This window comes from Bacillus rossius, chromosome 13 (genome assembly GCF_032445375.1).
Source record: "Bacillus rossius redtenbacheri isolate Brsri chromosome 13, Brsri_v3, whole genome shotgun sequence".
Lineage (NCBI taxonomy): Eukaryota > Metazoa > Arthropoda > Insecta > Phasmatodea > Bacillidae > Bacillus > Bacillus rossius.
This window is the reverse complement of record NC_086340.1, coordinates 48,289,362-48,303,408: the sequence shown is the minus strand read 5'-3', so window position 1 is coordinate 48,303,408 and position 14,047 is coordinate 48,289,362. Positions and strand designations below refer to the sequence as shown.

The 14,047-nt window shown below is 39.4% G+C and overlaps 1 protein-coding gene across 3 annotated transcripts in view; it reads right to left on the bottom strand.

The window, feature by feature from the left end:
• Positions 1–14,047, bottom strand: part of LOC134538547 (nidogen) — a 183,762-nt gene that overhangs the window by 128,735 nt on the left and 40,980 nt on the right. For all 3 annotated transcript variants that reach the window (XM_063379965.1, XM_063379966.1, XM_063379967.1), the window contains exon 4: positions 7,517–7,658. In XM_063379965.1, coding sequence (XP_063236035.1) covers positions 7,517–7,658 — 142 coding nt within the window. The remainder of the gene's footprint in view (positions 1–7,516; positions 7,659–14,047) is intronic.

The window sequence follows — 14,047 nt, the reverse complement described above, 5'->3', positions numbered from 1 at the left end:
AAATTTCACTTTCCAGCAAAAAGATTTACCAAGTAGGTAAATATTTTTGAAATTTAGTTCTGTACTGTTTCCTTTCCGTTGCCGTTTTCTTTTCTGTCGGGCAGCCCGACACGACGAAATTAGAAATAGAATCTATTCCTTGCGGGCCGTCGGGCTGACGTCACGGCGAGCTTGTATTTCATTGGCTGTTGAACTTGTCGGGGCCGTCGGGGCACTGTGATTCCAGCATAAGAGTAAATTCTGGCAGTTAACAAAATCTGGACAATGCAGGAAATATACGAACACAACAATGAACATAAACAGATATGGACAACACCGACGAACACAGTATGTTTCCTAAGAAAAAACAGTTTAAACTTTTCTGGAATTGGCATCTGTTCCTATCATAAAAAGAAAACCTGATTTCGGATTTTATTTTTTTTTATCCATGCTGAAGCCGGTCCCCCACAGCTGAAGTGTTTGTGGACCCTAGAAAAATGGGAGTGGTTTGTCTAGAGGGAAAAGATGCGTGCCAGGTATCCTCTAAAAACTTATGTTGGTGAAACTGTAAAATTCAAATGCAAACTTCCCTTTCCTGGGTTGGTAGTCTAAGCGCGCAGACACAGCAAGCAGCGCCCCGGCAGCCTAATGGATGCAGCACACTGGAGGAACTGCTGTCCGGAGTGACAGGGAGAAGGACTGGCTCTAGGTAGAGGTGGGTTGTGACAGCAATTTTCGGTATCTGTTCCAACCTGATACAGATACAGCATTGTACCATGTTACAAGTCTCTGATACTTCTGTATCAGACGATCCCAGGAGGCAACAAAGCTCCGCGTACGCAGACCGTGCGACCGGAAGGAGAATCTGATACATTATTTATCACGCCTGGTAATTCTCTACCTCTGATACTCTCATGCCCGCCTGATACAACCAGTATCAATCAATTCAACATTCACTGCAGTTCGTCCTGGCCGTGTATCACCATGTTGCGGGCTGTCATGCTTTGTAGTTAGTACCTATCTTTATAGTGAAATAAGGAATGGATAAGTGCACGAAAAAGACTTAATTTGTGTGGAATTTTTTCACGGAAAATAATGAGTTTGCTAATTGTAATTTGTGTAAACAAAAACTGAGTTATAAATCATCGACTAATCTGAAGAAACATTTGAAACGTAAACATTGATATAGTATGCTCACTAATGTACCTATCTGTTTTTTTATTTTTTATTTTTGATAAAATCGTGAATTTTTAATGTATAAAAACACTAGTTACTAATTGTTTTCGAAAAAAGAAAGTCCATATGTTGATTACATCTGTTATTAGTGTCAACTGAGAATTTATTTGCATTTTCATATGTAACACCCCTCGTGCCTCAAAATAGAATTATTTGGAATTAATTAAAAAAGAGCCTTGGAAACATGCTGGATAAAAAAAAATAAGTTAAATAAATTGATTTACCAGAGGCACACGAGGTGGGGAACAAACAAAATTTAGGAACTTCCTGTAACAAGCAAGGAGGAAGTTGGGGGATCGTTAAAATCAATAAATAAAAACTACACGATTAACTTGATCTATAGTTTCCCTGTTTTATTTGCCCTGATGAATTATCTTGTTTCCATTATTTTACATACAAAAGGTTTTAACAATTTTCAAAGATTAACAAAAAGAAAAACGAAAATGGGCCGGCCCGCGCTTACTTAAAACAACTTACATTCTTAGTTTGAAATATAAACATTTGCATTATGAGTTTCACACCCAAAGTTGGATGGATCCGATGATTACATTGATAATTAGTTCTATTCGTTCTACATTTTCTTGAGAAAAACACTGGTCGCTGGTGGGTTGGTCATCCGCTTAAGATAGTTCGTAGCTAGGTAAGGGGGAAATGTTGAATTTACATTATCACCCGGGGTCTTCAAAACGATCACATCGGGTAGTAGAAATGTTTCTTCTAATGTGACCCACGGAACAGGAAAGGGTAGTGGCCACGAGATGGGAGCATCAGTCTCTCCCTGTCATCGACCCTGTCTGCAACAGTCCAAATCAAACCTGATTAGAACTTGTATACAGGCAGTCTATGGGGCAGAAAATGCCCAAAAAAAATTTAAAGGAAAAAAAAGGGGGGGGTCGCGAATTATCACTCACCAAAACAGGGGAGTTGCCCAGCACGCTGCAGTCGTGGAGTCAGACAGGATCTGGAGCTCGCGAATTGCGCGGCAGGACGCGGATGATTTCTTCATAATAACAATTAAAGGAGAAAAAAAATTTCGAAGGCAAATACTTAAACTATGCAGACAGACTAATCTACTAGGATTGACTTGAGGGATAGCATCCCTTATACAAAGCGACTACATAGTCGTTAGAGGTCGGATGAAGTCTTGCCGATTCGCCGATACTCGATGGAGATCTGTCTGCAGACGCGACGCGAGTAGATCTGTGTCGCGGCAAACCGCGTCTCGTAATTAAAAGTGCCCGCCGGCTCTAACAGGTGGAGGGAGGTCTGGGCCGCCGAAAGATTCCGAACTTGCCCGAATCCGGGCGAGAAAAAAACTCTAGCAGGAGTCTTGAAGTTGGCATCACTGGGCGACAGTAGAGAACTCTGTCGGAGGGGTCTGAGTTGAAAACAATCGACTCGCGCCTGGCGTCCATATAACTCAAGGGAAAGCAGGTGCTGCTCTCTGGCGCCCTAGAGGGTAGGTTAGCGGAGAAGTTCGCGACTTGGTCGCTAGGTAGCGCTTGTGATCAGTTTTGGCACACTCGCTTTTGCGAGAAGACCTTGAGAACGGTCACTGTTGCCCAGGGGGTTACGACCGGTCATTGGTCTTACTTGGAACTGAGAAGGGGGGGAGGTGAGGGTAAAATGCAACGCTGATGGGAATCTACGTCCCGTCGTGGCTGCAGAGGGGTGAACATAACACTAACACGTGATGAAAAAAGCCAATCTCAGCTTGTCTCTGCGAACTGGTCGCCTGCAAGCTACAGGCTTGTCTATGCAGTTAGGGTCACGAAGAGAAATGATATTACAGGCTTGAGGCGTGACTGAAGGCGGGGGAAATGGTAAGCTGTCTGCCAGTCAGGGATTAGGCCAGCAAAATATCCGATATGCCGATGGGAAAGGGGCTTCAGAGCACTGAGACAAAGTTTAACTCAGAGGAGTACACCAGACTAACAAATTAAAATCACACTCTAGTAGAGCAAATAAAATTTCCACACAAAAATTTAAAATCATAATAAAAAATTAAAATATATCGTGTCGAATTTACTAATTAACGGCACACATAGCTGTTAGGTGCACAAATATAAATATTATATCTTGTATTAATGTACTTTTTAATATTAAAATTTCATTTGTTTTATTATTGAACGAGACGGTGCACGCACTGCGCACTGAGCGTACTTTGAAGTCGGACAATAAACAAAATGACTTGTAACCAGGGCTGCCACTCTGATATTCATGAAAAACCTAGATAACCTACAAAAAAAAACCAGACACATGGGTAAAAAACCCAGATGCGTCTAAAATGCTATCGTTGAAAATGTTTGCGTACTAATTCAAAAATATAAACATAACTGGTTTTAATATAAAACAATTAATTACCTTACAAGACTGAAAATGGTTAAATACAACCAATACAAGAAAATTACACTGCAGCAAAATGGCTGTATAAGTAATTCTTGGACCAGCACATACTTATCATAAAAAAAACCTACAAATATATACATGACAAAACAAACACCATCACTGCATTCTTTAAAACCGGTAATTGTTTTTATAAAACTGCATCATGTACGTTAGTCTTTATTCAGAGTCTGATTCTACAAGATTGGTTTGAAGGTTAATTGTTGCATTGGTTTTGTGTTCTGCAAGCCTCTTTGAAGAATGTGTCTAATTTAATATTCGACTTAGCTTCTTGAAAACTAGTTTTGTGTTTATATGTATTTTTGTGTGTGAAACACACAGACTTGTTTGCATTTATCAAACAGATATTGCAACAGATACAGTAGCTACTACCTTTATTATTGTTTTAGGTATAAAAATAATTAAAATTATAAAAAACCTAGAATTGTTGGAATTCATTATTTAAAAACCCAGAAACCCAAACACCATTGGAAAAACCCAGATATGGGTGGAAAAACCCATGAGTGGCAGCCCTGCTTGTAACAATATCGCTTTGCGCCTCTCCTTCAAGGCTTCAACGCCTTCCCCTGCGCTTCCTCCCCTACATTCTTTCCCTTCTTTATCCCTTATTCGTCGTTCCTGCTCCCTCCCCTTTCACAAGCTCCGCCCAAGTGACCGTCATCTGCGATCGGGTACTGCGCTCATTGGCCGTGCTGTTGTTCCAGGCGAATTCTGAACTGATACTAAAGTCTCTGATACTTTTCAAGTGTACTCGTTTGCCGTTCCTGATACAGGCGCGTATCAGTGACAAAGTATCAGGTTGATACTTTTCGACCCACCTCTAGCTCTAGGGCCTCGGGCGCGGCAGGTGAGGTCAGAGACTGCTTGCAGGCCGTCATGCGCAGCCCTGCCGGGCAACTGCCGACCGCAGCGCACCTGGCGGCCAGCCCGCAGACCACGGGCACGTGCGGCCGTGCGGGCGCGATGTGCGAGCCCCTGACAGGGTTTGAGTCTCCTCCGGGCCGCCCACGGTGAGCAGACTGCCGCTGGTCCACGAGTCACTGCTCACCACAGCTGGGGCGCGCCCGGTGGCAGACAGTGGCAGCACAGCGCACTTCACCCCCCCCCCCCCCTCCAGGGAGCTGCCCGCGATGTGCCGGAGGGTTCCATGTCAGGCGAGGACCTAAGCGTGTTCCAGGGTTAAACATGCTGGGTTTAAACCATGCAGGAAAAGGTCACGGGCATCTTATCTTGTGCTTCCTGTGATTTATTTGCTAGCCGTGGTAGCGAGCAGCGCCATGACTGACGCCACATTGGTCACCCTAGCTTAGCTAGCTGAAGTGGACCAGGTAAAACCTGCACATACACAGGGAAAACCCTGGGCTGGGTAATGCAGGGATCAATTTCCTGCATTAAAGCAAGCAGGTTACTACTGGACAAGTGGGAAAAGATCCAAGTAATGAAGAGTTGGGCGGACCAGAAAGATTCAACCATGCAGGGTTGGAAACTCGTAGTTAAATTGTGGCGCACGCGCCCCTGGGGGTGGTCAGTCAGCTGCAGTCAGCTGCAGTCAGCTGCAGTCAGCTGCAGTCAGCTGCCCCTAGCGCAGTCGAACCACGAGGGGATGTCACGTGACACACGAGGCGAGAGCTAGAACAAGCAGTCGCTGCCTTAAGGCAGCATATGGCCGCATGGAAGCTTTTAATAGTTTTCCGTTCAATTGTATGGACTTTGTTTCGTTCCTCATTGTAAGAGTTCATGTTTCACCCCTTAAATAGCATTTCACACCTTAAAAAAAGAAAGCTTTAAATAATGAAAATTAAAGTTTGCAGGGACGATCGCGCACGTCCCGCGTCAAGACGTGTCACACGATATGCGAATATGCGGCACGCCTCACGCCTCACTGAAGGAGATGCAGGTCCGGGCGCTGGCCCTGTGAATCCTCACTGGCGGCTACCTTCTCCGAGAAGCTTGTGTCGCGATATGACAAGTACCTCAGCCGTTTTGGCGATCATGTAAAAAATAAGTAAGAACAATTATTGGTCATAAAATTGTTAGGGTTTGTGTATCGGTATTTTTTATAGCCCATCGGAGGTTGAAATTAATCAGCTTTCGTATTTGTAGGATAGTTTTTAACTCTCATCACGTGTTGCGTACTTCGAAATTATTACAACTAATACTTCTGATTGAATCACAGTTGTTAGGTGTTGGCTAGTTGGTCGGGCAAGCAGTGCTGCGTGTTTCTTGCTAACAGCTGGTCTGCAGGCTTGCAACTCCGGAGCAGGGATCGCAGTCTCTCTAGCCAGCCTTCGGCTCTAGCATTTAATAAATATTTTTTAAAAGATGCGAGTTGAAAATTCTAGTTTAACGAACTTGAATTTAGGCACTCTTACTAGTTGTACTTACGTGAATACTTTTAACTTCATATGTATTTGTAAACAATATATTAAAAAATTTAAGAACAAAGTTGCTTTTGTGCCTGAGGTAGGAATCGACCCTCACCACATGAGTGACTATCACTTTGTGTGTGCTATCTCCTGTCTCCTCTCTCCAGCTGCTTCATGTTTTGTTTCCTTGTACACGGAACCTACACTGTTGTTAAATACGTCAATGCCTGTGGTCGGACCAACAACGGTAATAGAACAAGTCAATATAATATCAGGGTTTTTAAAAAAAACATTTTAGAAATTTTTCAGACTTATTTTGTTATAATAACGAGTTCACAAGATGGTTGCCAAGATTAGCGGCAATATGGCGGACGCAATAATAGTTGACTGTCTTGTGATTAACACTACTGCAATTTAGTGGGTAAAAAATACATCAAGAATGCGAGTGCACACTCTAGCAGACAAAAACAAAATGAAAGATACAAGATAGCCAGCCACCATGATTTCATAGAGCGGGTAGTAACATATTTCTTGGTCGATGCGATGTGTGGGTGTCAGTGGCCAGGTAAAAAGTGTGGATGAATGATTATTAAATAATAAGTAATTTTCTTTTGGCTGGATCGAACTTTGGTCTTCAAAGTCCATGGCATATGAAATAATTTTTTTAAATAATATTTTAAACATATATTAAAAATGGATACCCTAATAATAATATTTCAATCATATTTCAAAGTAATGGTCATCCAAGATGGCGGTCATGAGGTCACAAGCCCAGATGGTGGTTGGTCATTGAACTGAACCAAACTGCACCACCTGTGCCACACTTCTCATATATAGACAACTCACAGATATGCATTTTGCAACATACGCTCGCTTTTGGCTCTAATTTTAACTGCATACAGGTATTTTGCTACACATGCTAGGATGCAAACATTTAGACACCCACATGGCTACACAAGCGGCTACAAAAGAGGATACAAATATAAACGAGACTTCTTACTTGACTTCTTGTAGGCATTACCATAGACATAGTCCACGTACATGGACCACTTATATTCTAGTTTCTACCTAAGCATGTGCACATGTCAATAAGTATGTTAATTTGTTACTGTCATTCGCCTAATACAGGCTCACACTTGCTATCATACTAATACGTAATACAACATAAAATACTTGCATTTGGATATCATTAGTAGGATAATAAATACAATTTTAAATTAGCCTCAAAATACACATAACAATATATTTTATAAGGAACTTGTATATTTTTATAAAGAGTGAATTCATAAACTATTAAGATAGTTTAATACACAAATTAACTTTACTGAGTACATTTGAAATTTTATGAAGTTTTAAAATTTCCCATATTTTTTGACACACTGCTTTGTAAACCCGCATCCTGATAGATAATAAGTATTCAATTAAAAATCGGGGACCAGATCAAGTAAAAAAATAATAATATTTTGCAATACGCATTATACAAAGGTAACGTAATTGTTAACACCAGTCAAAAATGTTGCATTTGTTACCTTGTCGCTTCCTCCATCATGGTAGCCCACATCTTCCCACGTGGCAATGAATAAACTCTTGGCTGTGAAGTTTGCTGCTTTCGAGAAGTACTGTCTGACGGTTGCTGTAGCCTTGGAGAGCAGAACAAGATCTTGCGTTTCCCTGTTGAAATATATTTGTGCGAAATATAAGATATTCTGAGTCATTAACAATAAAATGCAAAATCCTAAAAGTACCTATATGGGATGCAAAAATCGATTGTGTAATTTTTTAAAAAAAGAAAAAAAACTTACTTTAGCACTATAATGTAGAAAAAAATTAAACGGTATAGAATAGTAGAATATCTCTCTCAAGAAATTTATGCCCAGAACTTAGCCGAACAATAATTTTGTTGATTACTAGCACAACACGTAAACGAAACAAACTATATATATATATATATATATATACACACACACAAACATTTTTTGAATATGTTATTTGGTAAAATGGGAGCAATTCCTAAATACAAATTAATGATCTTCGAGTATGAGTACCTTCAGGATAAGGTAAATATTTTTATATACTATGACACATAATTTTCAATTCTACTTAAATAATGCAAAAAACTATTTATCTCAAACTTTATAGGCTAGTTAAAGTGTCTCAACGATGTTTATTAAAGGCATTTACACAATGATGAATATTTAGTTTATGTGTAGGTATTTTATTAAAAGAATATTTTATTGCATTGTTTAAAACTGTGACCTTTAGTAACTATGGTATTTTTAAATGTTTTGCTGGTTTTATTTTTTTAAATTTGTATTGTGTTAATACTGCTAAGGCCCCACTTGGGATGTCTACTTTTATGTAGTGTGAATACAAATTTTATGTAAACAAACTTCTGCACTTGTACATGTGATAATGACAATAATAACAAATTTTGTCTGGGCGCCATTGTTGTTTCCTCAGCTGACAAGACTGCGTGCAGTAAATTATTATCTAGTTTTTTTTTTTCGGTGTCGAATGTACAAATTCAATCAGGATTATGTTAGTCGTCGGTGTGGCTGCCATCGAGATATCCGTTGTCGATGGTACACCTTCCATCGAGTTTTGTAAAGACACCGTCGAGTTTACAATAACAAGCGATTACTAGACTATATGTTCGATGATACAACTAGGCGATCCTTACACCACCGTAGCCAGAAATAATGTGCTTATATACTCCCGGTCACTGATATGATATACGAGTCAAAACAGCCTATTTTAGTAATACATGAGTAAAAAAAGGGCAATACTTAATTCGTTTACTTGAATATTACACTTTAACTGTGTATACATTTTAGATAAAACTATCGGTTCCGAACATGGTTACAAGCCTACATAACTACAAGGCCACATGGCTACAACAATTATATAGACAAAAATATTTGTATAAAAAGGCCAAAAGTCTCTTAAATATGTATTGTATGCTAACTACACGGCCAAGAGGTTCTGAGCTCTTAAATATTCAGACGACTGCAGAGTTGACTACACACATTTATCGAAAAAGGACACAAATTTGGACGAACATTCAAATCAGTAGGATGAAATTACATTAGTAGCACACGATCGGTCACAGGATATGAGAGGATACGACCCCATCAGTAAGATACGATCGGTACAATACTATCCCATTAGTAGGATAAATTCGCCGAATACGATAGGATATGATCCCATCAATAGGATAAGATCTGCAGTATATGATCGCAGGATATGATAGGATACGATGCATTTTCCTCAATCTGGCTACAACTGAATTTGGCCAATCTTACTACAATGGCTGTATTTGCATTTGGCTGCTTCTTCTGCATTGGGCATTTGGCTTCTGGTTATTCCTGGGAATAATTTGTTGGTTTTCTACGTGTGTACCTGGTTATTCTTGTTAGTGTTATCTATACGTCTCTGGTTATTCCTGTGAAAACACAGCTACTTGCAATTTTTTTTATATAAGACATGAAATTGTAATTATAAATCAAGTTTCGTTTAGTTGGTGAATTCCTGTTACCAAATTATCACCAATAATATTTTAATCAGGTCAGATTCAAACAAAAAGGTTTATTACTCAGTCGATTACTTTGCCGTAAAACAGTTGAGAAACATTATCATGCAAGACGATTTTCCTTCCCCTTGAGATCTAGCAAAGCACTCGTTCTCTTGCGATCGTGAGAGCACCACGCATCGCATATAAAAGAGAGACAGTCTTAACAACACAACGAATTATAAATATTTGATACTTATATTATCTACTATACAAAGTAATTTGTGGTAAGTGGATTCTGATATTTTTTTTTTTTAAAAACATGATGCGACAACTATTGGTAAGAAGCATAACTATTTGAGAATGAATCTTTCAAATTGGAGAGTATCAGGTATGCCAGCGATCGGGACCTGTTCGAGCATAATTCAATTGCAATCAGTTGGAGCCAAATGCAGTTGGGGCTATTATAGCAAAATTGAAACAAATGCAGATGGAAGAATTGTAGTCAAATGGGCCAAATGCAGCTGTTGCCAGATGGAGCAAAATGCTTCGTAACCTACCATATCCTGCGATCGTATCCAACCGAGTTGAATGTTCGTCCAAATGTGTGCATTTTTCGTTAAATGTGCATATTCAGTTCTGTAGTCAGGACTGAATATATAATGGTTCAAAACCTCTTGGTCTAGTACTGAGCATAAAATATATAATTGAGGGATGTGTCGAGTATAAAATAGATATTTGAGGAATGATATGGTACTATAGTAAGTGTAAAACTTGCTAAGTTGGCCTTTTAATACAAATATTTTTTTTTCCCATATGGTTGTTGTATCCCTGAAGCCTCTTAGCCATGTTATATTGTAGCCTTGTAGCCTTTTAGCTATGTTCGAATCTGGTTGGTTAATCTTAAATTTATAGGTAACAAACATATTATAATTTAATAAACAATTGATAAATGGCTGTTATTTTCACTCGTGCATATCATAGCAGTGAGGGTGAGTATATAAGCACGGTCCAGATGATGGTATTATTAGTTTGTTACTGGCTACAGTGATGTAAAGATCTCCTAGTTCCATCATCTGACATATAAGTAGAGTAACCGCACATTATTGTAACCTTATGGCGTCTTTAGCATCTTTTACACAGAACTCGATGGCGCAGACCCCGATGACGACGCCAACTATTCAGAACTCGATGGAATGTGTACCATCAACGCCAGGGACTCTGGTGATGCAGATCTAGATGAAAGGTGTGCCATCAACAGCGGAGATCTTGATAGTAGAGACACCTACGACTGCTGTGATCCTGAAGAAAAGTGTACCACCATCCCTGACAAAACTAGAGGAGACTTTGATGCATGCAATAAAGCCTACAAAGGAAACAACTATGTCGCCTGCATCATCAACTATTTAATGTTGAATATATCGATGCTGTCTACTGAGGTGCATCGACGACTTCCGAAAACCAATGTCATCACAGTAATGCTCGTCGACACGAGAAGAGAGAATGGAGTAAGATCCTCCTGCCAAATGTTTGGCTGTGATAAATAAAACAAGCAGTTTGCCAGAAAAGATAATATGAAAACACTCTTGAAGACATGCAAAGCCCGTTCTGGGTGTCAGTAAGCAAATCTTTCGCTGCAACAACAATGCATCGACGTGCTTACTAGTATACCGGAATTTGGTACAACTGCAGTAACTTCAGCATCTGTCTCAGACCTGAAAGGTCCGTCTTTATCGACTAGACATCCTTGTAGCTACTGTGATTGTCCATGATGAACGAAGACACGAGAGGGGTAATGTACGAAGAAGCCTTCTTAAATGAATTTTCGCTGTGATAAGTGTCATGTTTGGTTTACTCAAATTGACTGTTTGAAACGACATGCGAAAAACTGTAACGGTCTATTCCATGTGCCTGCAGTGGAACACCTGCGGACATTTCGACTCTTTGGTTTGGGTTGGTGACTCGTATACGTAAAAGCATACACACAGATGTTGATCAACGGATTGCGATGACGCCTGGACATTAATCGAAATCTACGACTGTGCTTGGTGCATTACAGGCAAATGATAATGGGTTCTACTTGGCGAAATCTGTACTTCGTGGAATGTTAAAAGACTATTTTTATCAAAATACATATGGAGAGTCAAATATATGTACTTTACTTGTTATCAAACATAACAATCAATTAGCTACTGTTGAAATAGCAACAAACGGATCTAAAAAATTTAACATGTGGGTGAATGTTTAACCATACCCTGTTGATGACCAAGGGAAGAAAGGCGCTTTCAAAACTATAAATACTCTCATTTACAGTTTCGACGATGTGAAGCAGTATGATAAATATAGTATCGAGAAACTCCGTCGAAAAGAGGAAGACTGTCAGCAAGGGATCTGGTTGGACCTTGTCTTCAGTAAACAGATTGTAACTGATAATAAGTCATTTCACGACAATGCACAATGAAATTTTGTTAGATTGCTATCTTTCGCAATTTTTAATGTAGTAGTGGTGGATTTACATAGTAAATAATGTTTGTGAACATTTTTTGTTTCTTAATTCTTGCTCCTGAATCTTTAAATTGAGGTTATTTCATTTAACTGATTTATAAATAAAAGTTTCTTCGGCCTGAATCAACTTTTTTTTAACCTCTTATAAAGTCCAAACTAAGGAGAGGAATAAATTTAATCTATCATGAAATGAATATTTGAAAATTGTTATGTTTTTGAAAATTGTCCTTTTTTTATTACAATTATTTCAGAATTTCAAAATAGCCGCCAGGATGGTCGACAAGATGGTGGGCGTGACAATAGTTCTCTGATTGATAATAAATACTACTCTAGTGGTTAAAGGTTAAAAACCATTATGGCGGCAGCAGTCTCTGGCAGACAAAAACAAAATAGCGGGTCCAAGATGGCCATAGTGACATCATATTGGTTGTTTTAATATCTGCCTTGGCAATTGTGGTGGCTGGTAGCATTCAAGAAGGAATTTTTTTTTTGTCCTCATTGGGTTCGAACCAAGTACTTCAAAGTGCATGATGTAAATAATTTTATTTAATTTTTTTTTTATTTTTTCCAGAGTTTTTTAAAATTAATAACTGATTTTCAATATGGCGGACATTACATCATAGATCCAAATTGCGTAATCCTGATGGCGGTTAGTTCTAAAAAAAATGGCGGAATCGCAATCAAAAACAAAATATATTTTTCAAATATGGCGGCCGTGAGGTCATCCAAAATGGCTGTTGTATCATGTCATGACCTCAGGGGCTTCGGCCATTTGCCGATGATGAATTTTAGCCACTTTATATATATATATATATTTTTTGTTCTTTTAAAGGCAAATACACACTGAAGCATTATAATTTCGTATTTTTCAATTTTTTTTTATGTAAAATTTTCACTAAAAACGGGATATTTTCCTTCTAAAGGGAAATTTTTATTTTCCCACTAATTTTATTTTTGACGAAAATATTAAAAAAAAAAAAAAAAAACTAGAAATTTTAGCGAATTTTTGGTGATTTTCGCCTAAAGTTTTGAAGTTCAAGGGTAAACGCCGAGGTAGAGGTTATCCATGATCCAAGGTGGCTGAACTCAGCTCCTGCTCCATTCCCTGGATCCTGCCACCACTATTACATATGTGGTAGTTTCTGTGTGCTGCATTCTGAATTACTTAATAGCCCCTGATAACAGCGACGACGATGGCAGCGCAGATCCCGTTGGCATATAAGACAACAATGCGGAACATCATCACAGACATCATTAGAGACTTCAACTCAGTGGCGTGCCCAGGATTTTTCTCTGGGGGGAGGGGGGGTCAGGCAGAAGGCTAGGGCCTTTCCGGGGGGTCTGGGGGGTACGGAATACCCCCCAGCTAGGCGGGTGGTCCGGGGGTCCTCCCCCGGGAAAATTTTTGAAAAATACGTGTTCAATATTTCTGATTTAGGCTATCTAAAAACACTGTTCAATTAAACATTTATGCTTGTGTCATTGAATTAATTTTAATATCATACTAAATATTTATTTTTTTCATTTTATGAATTTAATATTAAAATATATTTAGCCCTGGGGGGGGGGGGGGGTCCGGTCCCGCTCGTCCCCCCCCCCCCCCTAGGCACGCCCCTGCTTCAACTAGTAAGGTTCCACCAGCAGAAGAGACTAATTCCTGCGGTGTTGTATGCAGAGAAAACCTCACTGAAAGAGACTTCAATCACTACATCACCACTAGCATCAGCGTCTTCCCAGCATTGGTGTCGTTACTGTGACACAGTTTTCTCGAACAGTAAGGCTCGCCGACACGAGAAGACAGAATGTGTTGATAATCCGCGTCTTACAAAATTTAACTATGAGAAATGTCGCAAGGCATTTGGAAAAAAAATTATAATTGAAAAAGACATGCCATAAGCTGCAAATGAAGTGTTTCTCTCGTCAAATGGTCGATACTGATATAGCAGAAGACCCGTATTGGTGGTGCATTACGGAGTAAAGATGCATAGAGGAATACAGACAATACATATTAGATATCCCTGTAACTTCAGTGAAAAGACATTTGCGT